This window comes from Gallinula chloropus, assembly GCF_964237585.1.
Source record: "Gallinula chloropus genome assembly, chromosome: 1".
NCBI classification, from domain to species: domain Eukaryota; kingdom Metazoa; phylum Chordata; class Aves; order Gruiformes; family Rallidae; genus Gallinula; species Gallinula chloropus.
Genome location: NC_140085.1, coordinates 36,455,929 through 36,475,316, shown reverse-complemented (window position 1 = coordinate 36,475,316; position 19,388 = coordinate 36,455,929). Strand labels below are relative to the sequence as shown.

Sequence of the window (19,388 nt, the reverse complement as noted above, 5' to 3'; positions counted from 1 at the left end):
ACAAAAACTATGACCATACCTGTAGCTACTTAAAATTAAACCAATACACATAATTGGTGAAAAAACTAGAATCAAAACAGTCTGAGGCACTTTTTCTACCACCACCTATACGGGCTGAATGTTGAGAGTGTGCTGGACAATCATACTTAATAGCGCTCTAGCATGTAATATTTAACTATTTAAATGAAAGTAGTGTAAATACGCAAAGAACAGACGTGAAAAGGTAGCTGGAAACTAATAAATACTTGTTGAAAAAATGGTGCTGTCATTCTTTACACTATTGTGTTTCCTCCCCTCTCCGTTTTATGATCACTTATAAAAACTCATTTCCTTCCATAATCACTATTCAAAAAAATTTAATATTGTTGCTCATATTAATATAGAATAGTATCTGACCTTTTTACTTGTGCATAAACTTACTGGAAAATGACAGCAGCCATTTAGAAAAGTTTAAAACAATTCTGACAAGCAATATGTGAGACCTTTTTTTTTTGACCTACTGTCCAATTTGCTGAAATTATGGAACAAGACCAACATTCTCTCATAAACTTCATGTCAATTAATCCGTTTGAGAATTCTGTCTTTAGTAGAACTGGATCTTTTAAAATCTTTTTAGATCCAGTGCTTTAAAACCCACTAAAATCTTTTTTCAGCTGTTAAAGATGTACTCCTGAGGGAAGGAATTTTATCCTACAGGAATATTTAGTGGTATTTTTGTGTGTGCTGAGTGAAATAAAAATGTAGTACACCGTTCTGTTTGTTGGGAAACACTGTCAGAATGGTAAAACACAGCCATTTCATATCAGAAATGTTGCAAGAATGAGCAGGAAGTGAAATTTCCACCCCCACTAGATATTAACTCTATGCTTAAAGGAGTGCAGTGATTATGCTAATCCTTTAATTCTAGCTAAAAATGAATGACTTACAATTAAGAGTTCGTGGAATCATGCTTGTCATCATTATTCAATAATAAGCAACTTGTGCTTATGCAAAAAAGACAGCAAGACTCAGTCAGAGTACAGAGCATTTCGTAAGTGGGAAGGTGAAGAAGTACATTTCAGTAATTGTAGGGCTTCCCTGAACCTCACATAGACCATTCTGTTTCAGCACAAGCATGATGTTTTACACACACAAGTTGCCTGTCCTACCCCATGTCTTTGCAGTTGTGGTGATTGTCCTAGAGTTTCAACGATCACAGAATGACAGAATTATAGGGGTTGGAAGGGACCTCAAGAGATCATCGAGTCTTCAAGAACACTATAAACAAAATGTCTAGATTTAAAATGTAAATAGGAAATAGCTAAAATAACTTAAAAGCAGTAATAGCTTTTCTTTTCAGCAAACCCTATGCTGTCCATATGTAAAGCAATATCAAATTAACAACAGGTTGGTTCTAATTATAGTAATTTCTCAATTTTTTTTTTATTTCTGTAACAGATTTGAGACAGTAACCTCTTCTAAGGAAGGCGGAAATTAATGTTTTCTTTATCCTTTTACATCAGTTCCTTTATCCTGCTGAGTGGAATTGGTTTAAAGAGGGTCAGTTAAGGTTTCTCCTAGTATCTGAGCCACTTCTGTTCCAAATCTCTGACACAAAAGACGCGTTTGAATTAACTGCTTACCAGTCTTTGGCTGCTGGAGTTCTCAGAGGGGGTCACTTAAAGTTACAATAGAGTTAAACTTGCATTTTGGAGAAGCCAATTGAAAGATAAACTAACATCCTTTTCCTTTCTCTTCTTGGGATTCATTTTACAAATGTAGCTCACCTGGCTACATTTAGGGATATGATCTGCACCACTTTTTCTAGCATTTGTGATTATAATGACTAAAATACTGTAGAAAATACATTGCACTTGATAATGACAAAGTTGAAATGAGCAAAACTGGCATTATGTGTCTACAGATATCTATCTGCCATATATTGCTGTATTTCTATATTTATCTCTACATGGCTGAAAATAATAATATTCTAAAAAAGTTTCCTCTCCCTCACCCCCCCCCCCCTTTTATAAACTAGATCTGGATCCCTTTCCACCTGAGGAACGCTATGAGGTTAAAGTGCGAGAAGGTGTTGGAGCGGTGCTTCTTTGTGAGCCCCCTTACCACTACCCAGGTAATTCAGTAAAAAGTGCTTCATTTGCAGCTGCTTAAGAGTAGAAGACAGAAAATACTTATTTTGAAAAGGGTCCTGTAAGAGTCTCTGTTTAGGTTAGTTTTCTATTTTGAATATATCCTTAGAGTTGAACATGTGCAAAGGTTATTGTTAAATTTGCAAACTTTTTTTATGTAACAACAGCAGCAACTAATCTGGATGGTAGAGGGGAGTCTTGACATACCATTCAAAAGACCTGAGTACATGTCACTGTCTCACTGTGTCATCCCAGACTTTCTGCTTCATTCTACCTAATGAACTCACCACAGCAGAAATGATCTTGGGCTCGTGCTAAAATTATGGATCACCAATAGGCACCTACAAAGAGTTAGCACTGTGGTGATTTACACTATAGAAGTGCCTTTCTTTTAGCATTAGCTACTGCAGAGCTCAATGGGAACTATGCCCATAACCTCACACATCTGCAGTTCCATTGTGAGGCGTGAATTTGGCTATTAACATCTCTTTTACTATATATTGCTTATAAAATGCAATAGTGTTTTAGTTTTTATCTTCTGTGTCTAAGTATTGCTAAGTACTGAAGAACTGGAAAATATTTATTGTTAAAATTTCTAGTTGCAAGGCAGGTGATGGTGATGGCTTCCCAGTTTCTCACTTGTGTGAAGTCAAGACCTGGTTGTCAGTCTCCTTCCCTGCCATGTGGGATTCTCAGTACCCCCAGGTTCAATGTAGACACGTATTAGCAGAGACATGTATATTCTCTCTCACATAGCTGCTGCTCCCAAAGAAAAAGTCTATAAACTAGAAATCAGAGTGAAGAAATTTATCTGCAGGCAATATTCCATGGCTTAAGTAGCTGTTAGTACTGCTATTGTTTTTTTTAATATTGACTAGAAAATATTTCCCCCCAGATGATCTCAGTTATCGCTGGCTTCTAAATGAGTTCCCGGTATTCATTGCTTTGGACAAACGACGATTTGTGTCACAGACGAACGGCAATCTCTACATTGCAAATGTGGAAGCATCAGATAAGGGCAATTATTCGTGTTTTGTATCAAGCCCTTCAATCACAAAGAGTGTATTCAGTAAATTTATTCCACTTATTCCACAGTCTGATCGTAAGTGTTTATTTTAAATCCTATGTACATGCAGTGTTCTAACTATCCATATTTTAGTTTTGTTTATTCATAGCTATCAGCTCTGTGAGGTGAATTATATGGCAAGTTAAAATTGCCATAGAGCAATGGAATTTCGGTTTCCAGGTCCAGAGTTCCAGAGCATTCCCATCCACAGTAAAATTTCTGTGAAGGACAGCTCCCTGGATTCATCCAGAAATTTCCTCTCGTATCGTTGAGAAGAGACTTCTTATCCCCAGACTCCCCACCTCTTTCATGTGATGTACGCCCCTGTACTCATCCCAAAATCTTTTCTATTCTGGCCTTGGCATTAGTTCAAAGGGGTATGACTTTAAAGCAGAAATGATATGTTAAAGTTGATAAACAGGTTTAGAAATTATATTTTTCCACAGGTAAACTCCAATCAAAATGGAGAATCCTTTTTCCTTGTTGAAATTCCCCATGTGATGGTGGCCTAAGGGCTTTTGTGTCTCATGGCTAGTCCCCTAAGACACCTGTGTGGTTTTATGTCAGTAGATTATTCTTATGGTAACAAGATTCACTTTTGCCACTTCAGACTGTCATAAATAGCCTCATGATTTCAGTGCCCCTTTTTTCTGTTAAATTTCCCATATTACAGTGAAGAAATGTGATTGGATTTGAGTTATTCCAAATGAGTGATTTTAGCCCAAATTTTCCACATTTGCATCCATGTGCCCTCATGTAAATTTACTTGCTTTAGCTCCTTTGTACTCTTACTAAGATAATACTGAGTTTAAATGCACAAGAGTTCAAAATATCCCATCTAATAAAAGAGTCTGTGGAAAAGAGACTCAGGCTTTTGCCTACCCACACGCACAGTAAATTATCACATTTCAAATCCAAGTCAATGAGTTTGTGTTAAAGCTGTGAAAAATGTTAAGCATTACCTCCCAGAGAAAGGCAGCTAATTGATGACTAAAACAATTCTGCCTTACTGTTTAAAGTTCAGTGCTAAATCAGACTTCATGGATGGCCAGGCTAGTTGTTCACTGTAAAAGAAAATCTTGTATGAAATTTTAAGAATGGTTTTCTTGAACCATAGATGGTTTAACAGCTTTATTTCTTTCTGCTGTGCCTTTTCTGACAATCTCTTTTTTCATGCTAGGTGCAAAAGTATATCCTGCTGATATCAAGGTGAAGTTCAAGGATACGTATGCTCTCCTGGGGCAAAATGTGACGCTGGAGTGTTTTGCTCTTGGGAAGTAAGTGTGTTTTAAAGTTACTGTAGAGCACTGCTTGCTTTCATATTTCAGGGAACGAAAATACATGTTTCATCATCAAACACTTTTTTGTAGTCTGCAATTTAACAGCCAGTTCTTGAACATGCTGATTTGTACTGTACTGTACCTTTTCAAGTCCGGTTCCTGAACTCAGATGGAGTAAATACCTTGAACCGATGCCAGCCACTGCTGAGATAAGCATGTCTGGTGCAGTTCTTAAGATCTTCAATATTCAGTATGAAGATGAAGGACTTTATGAGTGTGAAGCTGAAAATTATAAAGGAAAAGATAAACATCAAGCAAGAATTTATGTACAAGGTAGGTAGAACAATTTTATTTTTCACAGTCTAATTTTTAGAAATACCTGTGTTGATTGTCAGCACTGACATGATGTCAGTGCCGACTCATAGCATCATCCTGACACACTGCTGTTCAAGTTAACAGAATAAAATCACAACTCATGCATTGAACTCCAGGCATAACATTTGTGTATTAATTGAACAACTACTCAGTTTATCAGGTTATGATAGCTGTATATACACCTTGACAGTAATGTGTGTTAGTATTAATATAACTATGGATAATGGAATTAAATAGAGTAACTTGAAATGAAGGAAGTTCCTGTAAGAAAAAGAGACCATTGGGTTTGTTATGCTTTCTTCTTTACCCATTTTGTTTGTCTTTTCTAGCTGTCTTAGATCTCTCTTACTAGCTACAGTCAATTCTTTGTTCCTCCAGCCTCTGTCCCTTCCCTTCATGAGAAAAGGTTAAAATTGTATTTTACTGCTTAGGTTACTTGGGATTATTCCACTATGACTGCCTGACTGAGACTTATGTCAAAAAAAATGTGTCATGAAAAGGTTGTATATAACCTTTAGAAGATTTCTGTCTCTTTTCATTGACTGTAGAGAACATCCCCTAAGTTAAGATACTCACTTGAGTGCTTGATCTGCACAAAATTGGTGTGGAAAGGTTGTTACTGCTTGTGATAGTTAAAGCTAACAAGCAAAAATGCTGAACATTTTCAATACTAATTTCTTAAATACCAAACAGATTTGGAGACCTTCCAGTACATGCATAGTTTTGCGTGTCATTTAACTATCATTTTTGTGGTGTTACTGAACGATTTCCACATTGAATAATCAACAGGTCAGTGTAAGTGGTAACGTCTTATGTCGTTAGACATCCATGTACCATTATTTCAATTCCATATTTTCTTCTCATAAAAAAATAAGGTTTGAAGCTATTTTGAATCTGTTGTAAGACAAAAAAAATCTTCATTCTTTTTTGTGGTGGGTGCATTGCTGAGTTACCATCATTATTTTGTATTGCCTGTTAAGTGTCATGGAAAAAACGATGCAATTAAGAGAACATAATGCTAATTAAATACATATCCACTATATTGACAAGGCATCGTTATGGTTTTTTTATTCTTCAGCTTCTCCTGAGTGGGTAGAACATATTAACGACACAGAGAAGGATATAGGCAGTGACCTATACTGGCCTTGTGTAGCTACGGGCAAGCCTATTCCAACAATTAGGTGGTTGAAGAACGGTGCCTCGGTAAGTATATTGCCATATATAACACAGGTTTCATAGGGTAGGTGATGGAAACAATGTTTTGAAGCATGCATTATTATAAGGTTTACAAGAAAACTAGTTAAAATGATGCAAATATTTGCTGGTTCCATTTGCATTAGGCATTAAAATCTATTTTTTAAAGTTTTATCTTCATCTTTGAAATGCATTTTTGCAGGCTATTTAATATTCAGTTCTGAATTACGAACTTGCCTTTTGACCACATGTTTGGGAGGTGGATATCCCTTTATCTCCAGGCCTTTCTAAGTAAATGTTATTTTCTTCTCTCTGGATAAAAATGGCTATCAGCTTCCTGCTAAATATAATCCCTTTTACCACATTAAACATGAGTATCTTTAAAAATGCCAACCAATGTGGAGTCATTGCAGACAAAAAAAAAAAGAGTAGTTCTTAAATTATCAGTGGTGTTGCTATATTCTGTACTTTTCCACTGTTTTTCTAGCCACAGGTGATGTGAAGTGTAAATCAGTACCTTTTGATAATTTGAGTTTATTACATTGAATATTTAGTTTAAACAAAGTAGATTTTCTCTCCAGGCACTTCAACAACACATTAAATATCTATTGCTCATACTATAGTAGGAGCCATTAAAGAACAAAGAGAGTAGAAGAGGGCACAATATAAAGCTGCATCTGTTGAGCTGCAGTGACACTTATCTTGGCAAGCAAACAAGAAAAAAGACAATGAGACAGTGCTGTTTTGGCTGTGTATCTTAAGGAAAATGCGTGAGGTTGGAGGGAGAACAGGGATATCTCCATCTGCCATATGGAGATGGCTTAAACCAGGAAAAACAATGCTGTTTTCTAGCTTTGGTAGCAATTACAAACAAGTAATATAACAAGCAATTTGCTTGATGGTCCCAAATGAACTTGGCTTTCACTGACAAAATCTCCGTACTGGATTGCGGAAAGTGGTGTGTTATCCTCGAGTAACATGCCAGAAGATTATGCTGAGTGTTAATATTATGCATTGATTTCCAAATGGAAAATAGCAAAAAATATTTAAGTTGCCTTCAAAATGCAGCTTGTTTCTAAGTCAGATAATTTTTATTTAGACATTTCACTTAGTACAAAACAAAGATTCCTTCTAGAAAATCTGAACTGAATGTTTTTAAATAAAATGGTACAGGAAATAAATTTCCTTTCATCTATTCTTATTTCAGATAAGTAGTATTCTTTTAATCTTCCACTGTTCCACATACTCCAATTGCCTTTTATACAAGGCTTACAGGTTTTCAGCTTGATTTTCACACGAAAACAGAATTTATTAACATGATCTTTCAAAAAGGGAATGACATCTACTTGTAGTTTACAAAATACCACACTTCGTGCATTTTTATACAGTTTTCTTAGAAATAGACTAAGTACTTTATTTTCATTTAAAATATTTTCTTTGTTTTAATATAAAAAGTAATGAAGGTAGCTTATACTACCTCCCAGAGGAATCTTCTGAAACACTCCTACGTCACTGGGACTTGCTTTGACATTTCACTGTTGTCAAAAATGTACACACAGTGTTACAGGCTGAATAGTGAGCATGGCCAAACACAGCTTATGTGCATCAAATTCATTTCATTTCCTGTTCGTTTTTTCTGAATTAGTGTTTGCATTGGTATGGTAACAGTGGACTGAAGAGTAGTTATATCTAGTGCCACACAGCTATGAATTTTCCAGAAAAACATCCATTGACACTGAACCTTTATCTAAAGAAAGGTGAACACACTGTCACAGAGTCTGAAATATAACATGGATAAAATAAAATCTCGCTGGTGTTTGAATATTGTGTGAACATTGTCACTAAAACCAAAAACAAAACCACAAAAACCCAGGTGTGAATCCTTCAGTGTACATAGTTTATATGAATATTCTCATTGTTTTATTGTTTCTGTGTTTTAGTTTCGGAAAGGTGAACTAAGAATTCAAAGTCTGACCTTTGACGATGCCGGCATGTACCAGTGCATAGCAGAAAACACGCATGGAATTATTTATGCAAATGCTGAACTGAAGATTGTGGGTCAGTGGCATTATTTACTCTATTTCCTACTTTGTGTTTGAGTAAGACAGCAGTTGTATTTGCAAACATTGTTTGGTTAAGAGATTCCTGAGAGGATAAAACTAAGAGCTCTCAGTCTAGCTGAGGTGTAGTTTATTTGAGCTCCCTAGCTGGGTTTTGGGAAGAATTTATGGGAAATGTTTGCTGTAATATTTCTGATATTTGCTTGCTGCTCTTACCCTTCAGAGGAACTGGTAGTGCAGAAATCATAGGAGGCTTCTAGAGCTGCTGCCTACCCTCTCAACCTGGCAAAACTTCTTGAGAAGAGGCTTCTCTTTTGCTCATCTGTGCTCACTAGCCGGTGGGGCAAAATCTTTTAGAAAGCATGTTGTTGGTCACCAGGCTGTTGAAGCTCTTCCTCTTCATTCTCCTTCACTCTTTCTTTTGCCCAGCTGCAGTGTTTGTGAGCAGCATCACTATTCCACCAATGTCTGGGTGTAGTTATTACTTCATTGTGTTTTCCTAAGGAGCATCATGTTGAAAGTTTAACCTTCAGATCCAGATTGCTCAGGCTTAAAGCAATTTCTGACGTTACTACTGATGTCATTAGAGAAGGTGTACTGGCAGTATGACATGACTTCCCTAGGAGATTTCCCTGCAGTAGCTACCCCGCGTCTTTCCATCTTGTGCTTGCCTCCAGCCTTTACCAAGAGCTACACTATTCTTAACTTCCCCAACACCAACAATAAATACTTCATCCTTTATCAGTCTTCCATTATTATGTACTTCCTACCAGCCTGGATTTTATACCAGCACTTTTTGCATGGACATTTCCAAAATTCAGTGTTGGTAAGACATGGATGCTTACCAGACCTGCTCTCTGTACTGCTGTAATTAACCCATAACCCTATTTCCTCAAGCTGTGTACACACGTGCTGGCATGATTAACAATGACAGTATGCCGAGATGCAAAATCATTAAAAGCATTTTTCCTTTTATTTGCTTACAAATAAAGAGAAAATTAGTAAGCAAAGGTCTGACCTCAGATACTTTAGTGTGGTGCTTGCAACAGCCATGTCTCATTATGCTTGTACATCCCAGGGTGTCCCAAAGGCCACTCGGACAAACAGAAAACTCCACAGAGGAGGAAGGGCACAACCTTCAAGTCTCGGGGGGGTTTAAACCCAACTAAAAGTAAACCCAACTATTGGCAAGTGAGCAACTTTATACATATATTGTTCTCCAGGAATCTAAATTTTATTATGACTGATCATAAAGCCTTTGAAAGGGAGGAACATTTGATAGACTTCAGTGGACCTTGATCTTTTTAGATTAAACCTAGAGGGATGCACCATAGAACTACATAAAGATTTTTCTTGTTTCTTTTAGATCATCATCTACTTCTCAGCACATCTCTGTGCCATTGACATTTTTCTCAATGGTCTGAGTAGTGGACATTGTGTACAATTCAATAGTTCTGTTATTTACTTCATGCTGCAAACCAATCGTACTTTCCAGAAAAATCTCTGATCTCATGTTAATTTCTCATGTTAATTTTTGCTCTCAGCTTCACCTCCTACTTTTGAACTGAACCCTATGAAGAAGAAAATCCTGGCAGCTAAAGGGGGCCGTGTAATCATCGAATGCAAGCCTAAAGCTGCTCCTAAGCCAAAATTCTCCTGGAGCAAAGGAACAGAATTGCTTGTAAATGGGAGCCGGTTAGTATTGACTGTTAGTCGACACCATGAGTCTTAAAAATGCTGCCTTATGTTTCTGTTTGTCCTGTAGGCTAGTTCTTGCTTTCTCAGACTGGGGGTAGGAGAATGCATAACTTCAGGAAAAAAAATATAGCAAAATGTTACTAGCAGTGTGGATCCAAATAACTAGCAGAGTATTTGACTTCAACCAGTCTGTTCGGTGCTGTTCACATTGCAGTATTGAACTTTATCACAAAACTGGAAGAAAAGTATTGGAATGGCTCTCTTGCTTCAGCAATGTGAGGCACCTAATCACGCCACAGTCTGTTTAAACATTTTTCACTGTTGTAGGAGTGTTTATAAATCCTATGGCTAGATGAGAGCTTCCAAGAGATGTTTGTGGTTTGTTCTTTCACTTCCTACAATTCTACTGAAGGTAGGTCTTTCTAATATAAAACCCAATTTCTCTTGATGTATTTTTTGTGCTTTCAATAGCATACGTATCTGGGATGATGGGAGTCTGGAAATTATCAATATCACAAAGTTGGATGAAGGTCGCTACACCTGTTTTGCAGAAAATAACCGAGGAAAAGCTAATAGCACTGGTGTTCTGGAAATGACAGGTAAACCTAGAAATTGCGTTTGTTCGTTTTAGGTACAGTCCCTTAATTCAAAAGCACTACTTTTTGTTCTGGTATTGCCCTACTTTTGCAAGCCACTTTATATCTTTTCTTTCTAATTTAATTGAACATTAAACAATGAATTGATGCTTTTAAAGGATATTGCTCTGTAGAAGACAGGTATGTTTGTGCCAGTTCTGAGATGGTATATCAATTTCTTTCAAGCTTGGTTTTTCCATAAGAGATTATTAAATCTAATCATTGCATTGTCACATTTTAATGCAGTCATTTAATTTTGTAGCTTAGTGTTCTGGCTAGGATGTGATTCTGGGGCCATAACTCAAACACAGATTTGGGACTCTTACTGGCCTTCCTTAGTTTTTCTTTGGGGTTTGCAGTTCAAGAAACATGCATTAAATCTGTGAGATAGGGGCATGTATCCATATGATTACACTAATTTCCCTTTCTTTATGGGGTATTAGTATTTACGAACTGAATACTGATATCCTTAATTGTGTGTTTTAAATCAGATGTCAAGTAAATAAATAGCTGTAAAATACAAACAGGAAAGATGGCATTCATGAGCAGTTACGTCTGTCAAGTATCACTAATTGTAGATGAGTCACTTATCGAATACACTTTTTTAATGTCTGTTCCAGAAATCATGATGAATGTGACAGCTCAATGCCATAATATTGGCGTACTAATGTAGGAATTAATCTGTGTCATCAGATCACATGAAAGCATTTTTCTGGCTGATTTATAACAAATTTATTGTACCAGATGAATTGTAAGAGTTTATTTTGATTAATAAGATTTGTTTAATGTTTGCAGCTACTTTTTATCATCTTAAGCAGCTTTATATGCCTTAATATTAGTCTCAGGCATTTAATTATTTTTAAAGGTTATAAATAAAGGTAAGTAAATATCCATCCCCTTCATAGTAATATCACACTTTCTAAAATTAGGAATAAACTTTACAGACTAAATTCCCACAGTGAAACATTGAAACCATGTCTTTATAAACCTTATAAACCAGGTGTAAACAACTTTAACATTTTGGACAATTTTCTGCTCTGAATGATCTAAAAAGGAAAACCAAAAGATTGAGCCATCTTCCTTGCATCACAACAGAAACAGAAGGGTCAGGTGACATGGTTCATAATTGTTTTCACATTGTGGACAGCATTGAGGATTGATGAAGAATGCTTTGGAAACAGTGTTCCCAGGCAAAATGTGTGGCACATAAAATTTCTCAGACATTGTACCTAACTACAGAAAAGGAAAAAGATAAATTGGAAGCTGACAGACACTGTCTGTGTGTGGTATTTTTTCCCACATGCACTTTGTTCACTGCCACTGGACCACTCTTTCAACAACAGATTGGTAGGGTTCTTTATCTAAACATCTAGAAAATCACTGATGGTGGGACCAAATGCTGAATGTACAGGCACAATGCTAGAATGAAGCAGGTGTCCCAAGCATGTGTCCACAGCTAAAACTTCAGAGATCATATGTTAATGGGTTACTCCAGCACACCATGAGATGCTCCGTTCTGCAAAAGCTGTTAGATGTGCTATCCTTGTAGTCTCAGTATTAAGCAGGTTTTAGGTTACTAGTGTAGCACCAGGGGAAGGTTTCTCTCTAAGGCTGATTGACAAGAAAGGTTAAGTTTATTGAGGATTTTTTGCTGTTCTGTGAGGTATAGTGTGCTCTTTGGGGTTAGCTACTGCTAACTAGTAGCGTTAGTTCTTTTGTTATGGCTATTGTCTTCCAGGTTTTGGTACCCTACCCCCACTCACATTGGTGGGAAAGATACTACATGTCATGTCATGAGGAAGATACCCTATGGCTTTTTGGTTTATGATAATAATTGAAAGAAAACGAACAGGTCCCTTCCAGAACAGTGTGGCTAGTGATGCATGTACTCCAACAAGTATGAAATTTCTGCCATTTTGCTGTTGTTGCTGTAATAATAAGAGACCTTGCTGGGGTATATACAACTTTCTTCCTTTTGTTGTGTTATTTTAACACCCTTTCAACATGTAGCTATTTGCATAGTTTGTTATGCATCCATTATGTTGTTTCTCAGTAGATAAAGTAAGATCTCAATCCCTGCTTTAATGGAAATCTGACTCAGCCTGACAACTGAGTAAAACTTTCCATTTTTGAAAGAGATGGGTTTTAAAACATAAGAAATATGTGAATCTGTGATTACAATTAAAACAGAAAAAAATGCAACACAAGTCACATAAGATTCATCATCTGTCTTCTTTCTACCTGAGATATAGTCAGTGAATAAAAATAGCTTTAGTCAGTAATGTGATTCAGAGACTGAAGCACAGCCATTTTCAAAGGACAGCCAACTAGAAGGTAGTCAGGTCGGTTGTAAAAGGGTTCCTTTGTTCTCTTTAGTTCGGTCCTTTGAAATGTAGCTGCATGAATAACATGTAAACTAGAGTTTGAGGAAGGAATTTAATGTATAATCAAACAGTTATGGAGCTGAGCTTACACTTGAATAAACACTTGTTTATTGGAATTTTCCATGTTTGCTGTTAACTTCACAGAAGCTACAAGGATTACTTTAGCTCCGTTGAATGTTGACGTCACTGTTGGAGAGAATGCTACCATGCAGTGCATTGCATCCCATGATCCCACGTTAGACCTGACATTTATTTGGTCTCTAAATGGCTTTGTAATAGATTTTGAGAAAGAGCACGAACATTATGAAAGGAATGTTATGGTAAGATACTACAGATCCTTATTTAACACTTGAAAGCCTAGTTTCCTTTATTGTAAATAGCTGTCTTTTCTGTTTGACTTTTTCTGTTGTGTTGGTTCAGATCTAGAAACATGCAGTAGGCTAAGAACATAAAGTAAAATAACAATTTAGACACCTTACAGACATGGATACACTTATGGGTAGATACCTGAAATCAGGTGTAAATTGACATATTTAAGTACTTCTTAATCCCACTGGGATTATTAGTGAATGCAGCTGGCAAGTAGGTAACCTGATCATAAACAGGGTGCAAATTACCTCCAAAAAGCGTGCATAGGCATTCACTTTTACTTACCCATGTTTTTCTCATCAGTATTTCTGGAATTTGGCATAAGACCGGGCCAGATGGTAGGTAGGAGTCAAACAGTCTGTAAACACTGAGCAAGAAGAGTTTGTGTGAAGGATAAACAAGTTAATACAAAGACACTGGGTTTGGCACACAGAAAGAAGAATCATAGATCTTTCATGTTTACATTTGTGGTTATCTTTTTAAAGTCTTTTACTGGGCTTGTTCAAAATTAATACCTTGATTAGAAATCCCTTCTCATTTTGTCTAATCGCATACTGTTTTACCTAATATTCAACAACATCCTCAGAGTGGCTGCCCAAATGTATATGTTTATTCAGTTGTTCTGGATTTAAATGATACAAAAATCCTCAAATGTTAGATACCCTTTGTTTGTGTTCCTAAGAGGAACTGTGGATGTGGAGAGAAAAGTTGTCTGATAGTACCTGTAGTGTCTGAGAACACCAAGGGCCATGTTCAGTTTCAGCTCTGTGTCCAAGATGTACCATGCAACAGGGCCTTCTGCAGATCCTTTTTCCTAGGCTGGCAATATTATCTCATTTTTCATGGACCAAGATACAAGACCATGTGAGATGTTTTAACCATAACTATTTCAGTCTGATTTGAAACAAAACAGACCTCTGAGGAGACAAGACCCTTTTTGCAATAAATCTCACTGAAGTTTGTGTCCAAACTCAGTAGCAGGGTAGTAAGCAGTTTGCGGTGTATTTTGTGTTGCCTCAGGAATTAGAAAATATGTAGGTCTCCATGAGTACACTGTTGTCTTTCAAAATGTTTCCTGCATGTGGCTATTAGGCATGCTGTGGATAGGTTTATATATACGTTTAGGTACTAATCAATGCATGGAGTACCTTGAAAAAGCTTGAATTTCCTTGTAGAGGCATTACTTTGTTCTTAGATAAAGGCTGGAATGAGTCTGATTGTCAGTCACAATACGAGCTTAGAGAATAAAGCCCCATTCAATTTACTGCTGTAGAAGAGGCAAAAAAACAACTCTGGTTTTGTGAAATTTTGTTTAGTTGATTGCTTTTTGCTACCTGGCAGAAGTCACACAAAGAAATGTGTTCCATGCAACAGAAAATCAAGGAGGAAGTGATTTTGGTGTGGAAGGAAGGGGAAAATGACTTTGAAATGCAAAAGAAAGGAACCTGAGCTTTCTCCATCTGTCATTCGTGTGTTTCTGAAGAGCGGCTAATCTAATTCACTTAGACAGTTAAATAGGTTAGAGCCAAACATCAATTAATTTATTTGTCAGTGTGCAACTCTGTCTTCCTGTAGGATATTTCTTGATTCGTTGTGTTCCTTTTTCACTTGATATATAGTGATATAAATTATTTTGTCAGGGGCAGCTTCTTTTTGGTTTTTTGTATTCCTAAACCTCATTTCTGGGTTTTCAAATGCGAAGCGAGTGCAGATAATCTCTGTTCCTCTTCCATAGGTATCTCAGTGTTCCTCACCCAGGACAGAGGGTGATGCAAATGCAGTAAGATTGCATTTGAAGGCTGGAATTGTGATTTGTAGTTATTTGGCAATTCAGCATATAAGTAACCACAAATGCAGATTTTTTTAAAAAATCCACTAATCCAATACAAAGGCTTATATAGGTTTTAATTAGGAGGTATATGCATTATTGATATTCCTGTTTCATTCATTATCTGATACTGCATTAAGGGGTTTTCTCCCTCCTGTGTGGGCAGAGCTGTCCTCCCGCCTACTACTTTCCACGCCGGCAGTTCCGAGCCGAAGGCACTGGGTGGCAGCTTCGCTCGGGCTCTCGCCAATGCAGAGGGCTGAGCTGCTGAGCCTTCTGCAGCAGCAGCAGCCCGAACTGCTGGGTTGGAAGCAGCAAGGTCCCATGCTGCCACATAACCCTTCCCAAACAGAAAGGAAAAAAAAGGATTCCATCACGAATATAAAAATGAATGGATATGTGGTGCACGCTTTTCTGTGCCATAATTTCCTGTCGATGAAGGATCTTCATCTCTATACCAGTGTTAATGTATGTGACAGTGCAGATTAACATCCTGAAACTTGATACAGCCACAGTATGTCAGTTCTCAAAATAATACTAATATTGTTGTCACTTACACATAATGGGATGCTAATGAAATTCATGTAAATACCTGCATAGGTCTTATTTCTTTAAATGGAAACTTTGGTATCTCTCTTATTGCTGAAGGCAAAACTAATTTGCATTATATTAGTACAAAAACCTCATTTATCAAAAGTATATTTGTCAGTGCTCCTTTGCTTTCCTGTGACAGTGGTATTTAGAATTAAATATATCCATTAATTGGCTAGTTTTCAAGGAGTCAAATGGAGTCTTCAATATCTTACTATTAAATTGATTGGTTTTGACTTTATGTATTGTCGTTCCTCTGATGATTTGATTGAGGAATTAAACATTAACAGACCCTTTCAAGTCCCCTAGAGATACAGCACTTCAAGTCATCTGGAAAACTAATGTTTGGGCATTTGTTATTTATGGACCTGCTTCTTTCTCATGTATATTTAAAGACTGAAAAGCTTATTTTTCATATATATTGTTTAAAATATACACTATCCAAATAAATATATCCTTTATTACAAAAAAAAAATCTCTTTAATATGTGAATATGTGTAACTAATTTTTTATACATGCGGAGTCACAGGTTTTCTCATATTAGCAGGGAGATGATCAACAGAACATAATAAAAAATTTGGGTACCTGAGACCCTTTCACACCTACCAAAATTCAGGCATGTATCATTCTAGCATATAATATATGGATCATTTGAAGTCCCTTACTGAAGTGGTTTATACAATATTCTCTTCCTGGCATCTAGCATGATTTTTACATCCCACAGAAGGTATTATCCTTATTTTTTATCAGATAACTTCAAGGCTTCATGGTTTTTTTTGATCAAATTTTATCAAAACAAAAAAAATTCCATAGAACCTCCCTGAAGACACTGAGTTCCTCTCTCCTCTGCAAAACCAAAATAAAGCCAGCAAAAAGACAGAATTCCAAAATGGTAGGAGCACAATTGGTGTGACCAAGACCAAAATTGTGAGAATTTTGGAATTCTCTTAAATTTGCACGTCAAAGATTGGTTTCTATTGCTTCTTAAGTAAGTTTTTACATCTTGCATTCTAAAATACTTAAAAGTAGAAAGCGGTTATTCTGTCCCTGTTGTAAATGAAGAGGAATCAAAGATGCATGCCCCACAGCCCTCTGCTGAATTTCTCAGTGACACAATTAAGATGCTTGATGGTTTGAAGCCTCACATGTATTAGGAGAGCCCAATGAATCTGGAATTATTTAGCCTCTGGAAGAGAAATTTCAGGAGGATCTTGTCTACTTCTATGAATACCTGGAGAGAGGGGACTAAGGAAGATGGAGACAGACTCTTTTCATTAGCACCCAGTGAGTGGACAAGAGGTGATGGGCAGCAGCTGAAAAAGGAGGAAATTCCAGTTAAATATAAGGAAAACTTCTTCATTGTGAAGGCAGTCAGACTTTGGAACAGGTTGCCTGGAGATGCTATGGAGTTTCCATCCATCAATTATTAAAAATACTGAATAAGGCCCTCAGGAACCTGTTGTAGTCAGTGTATTGATTGGAGCAGTATCTGGGAGACAGCATTATAGTGAGCTTATAATGCTGTGAAGTTCACTGAAAATTCAGAACATTTTGTTGAATATATTGAGGGGGCAGATGATCATGAAGCATGACCAACCAAATCAGTGGAGGTACGGCTCTTACTGAAAAAGAGTCACTGGACTTTCCAAAGGCAGTGCCTCCATACATTGCTTCCAGCTCCTTGATGTAATAGGGAGATGCTTCAGACATGAGTGAGCTAGAAGTCACATATTTTGGCTAGGTTTGAGGTAGAATTTAGAGGCTAGAGCCTAATAGTAACATAATGAGCATGGAATGAAATGGATGGAGTCAGTGGTTAAGAGCAAGGAGGGGAAGGAAAGCAGTAGACATAAAGCTGAGGGTTAGGTCAACACGCAGTTAGCTCTGACAGAAACCTACTATTAATCCACAGTTCTATTTGTAGCACAAAGAAGTGTATTCTGTCAAGAGGATCAAAATATGACAACTTCATTGCTAGCATTAAAAGAAACACCACATCAATTGACGGTAACTTTATGTGTTTGTGAGACTTCACAAAGTACCAAAGTCATCTATTAACCCTAGTTAAGTAGCAGGAGCTGAGAAAGCCAGATGTGAGCACTACTCAGAGAAGTCTGGTTTGTAGTGTATTGGGAGTTTTAATCATCACCCATAAATTAGTGAGCCATGAGTATAAATAAAGAAGTACCTAGGCTTCTTCTGCAGTTGGAAACGAAGTAACGGGCTGTACTACCACAGGGATGATGGTACAAAGCACAGCGTCCTCAGGCATTTTCAGTGGTATGCTGAATGGAGAAGAATAATATATTTGTTGGAAATATTTCCCAGTCCACATTTCAGGGTTAGAATTAGCACTGTACTTCCTTTACATATAAATATAGTTCACTGAAGGAAGAGATTCTTTAGTGGGAATGACTCTGTCATCATTATCCTGCTGGGTTTTTTATTTACCCGTAACTTTAATGCCAGACGTGCCTTATAAATCAAAGTGAGATAAGCTCTCCTGTGAACAGGATTGAGACAGTTGAGCTGCACTGGTGGTGGTGTCCCCATGTCATTTCCTATCTTGATATCAGGAAAACAGCTATAATCACATTTACATTAACATTAATCAACCGCTGTTGGATTATCTATTCTGCTTATATCTACCACATAGCAGATCCTCTACTGCTGGCATTCTGGTGGCTTTCAGCAATTTAGTGCACTGACAAAGGTGAAAGTCAAAAGAGAACAATGAATCTCAGAAATAGGTCCTACAATTCTATTTTTGACATTGCTGTTAAAACACAAATATAGGGCTCGTCTGATGAAAGTCTGTGGTTGAAACTTGGTAAATAGCGGAGTGGTGAACCACAGATACCCTTGGAACATCCCTGAGTGCTGCTATCACTATTTCCAGTCTGTGATTCAGTTTTCTCTGAGTTGAGGAAGGCATTTTAAAGTTAGCCAAGCTGAGGTTTTTGAATGAAAGCATACAGTGCATTCATATCTAATTTGTGGACAGAATTTGCTGATGCCCATGCTCTTTACTTGCTTTGTAAGCTCTTCTTTTACCACCAAGAACTTAGGCTTCTTCCTAGGGATGGAAACCTTCGTCACCAACTGCATAAAATCTTGCTGCAGGAGAGCTTCTGAACCAACAAGATATATAACCGTATCTGTGGATTGTTGATTTTTTAAATTACATTATGTTTTCCAATCACTTTGTCATAATTTACATTTTAATTCCCATAGGAAATTTATGTTAGAGCAAATATATGGGCGTATAATTAATAATTCTTATAAAGTATGTTAATTAAAGTGCTGACGTAGGAATTAGCGAGTAATAAGACTATTAAGAATTTGTAATCATTTATTATTGATGTAATAATACAATTACAAGAGTTCTAGGTTTTTCTAAACCTTATTGCTTTGCTCAGCCTTTGCTTGCATTTATTTGCAGGTGGAGGTGCAAGCAGTGATCAGATTCACAGGCAGCGTGGTCATTTCTAGGATGACATTTAGTGTTAATAAACCAAAGGTTTATTATTATACACAGCACTCAAATAGAGAACTATTTGCCTCTTTTATTAAAACCAAAATCAGTAAGAACGAAAAGAAAAAAACCCAACAAACAAGAATGGAAAACTGAAGGAGTTTGAACTTCTGCAGCTTCTTTGTAATCTTTTGGAGACCAGAGGAGCAGGCAGCTGCCTTCTGCTCCTGTAGAAGTACTGACACTCCCACTGATTTTTATTCCTGAAAGCCATTGACTCTAGGCAAAGAAGATTCAACATGTG

General features: G+C 36.9%; 1 protein-coding gene across 1 annotated transcript in view; it reads left to right on the top strand.

Annotated features, from left to right (window-relative positions):
* The window catches only part of CNTN1 (contactin 1), a gene marked incomplete at its 5' end in the record, with an annotated part of 143,240 nt that overhangs the window by 76,122 nt on the left and 47,730 nt on the right, over positions 1–19,388 (top strand). The window contains 9 exon segments of the mRNA XM_084266510.1: positions 2,018–2,113; positions 3,025–3,231; positions 4,376–4,472; positions 4,627–4,808; positions 5,929–6,053; positions 7,985–8,102; positions 9,649–9,799; positions 10,274–10,401; positions 12,966–13,141. Coding sequence (XP_084122636.1) covers positions 2,018–2,113; positions 3,025–3,231; positions 4,376–4,472; positions 4,627–4,808; positions 5,929–6,053; positions 7,985–8,102; positions 9,649–9,799; positions 10,274–10,401; positions 12,966–13,141 — 1,280 coding nt within the window.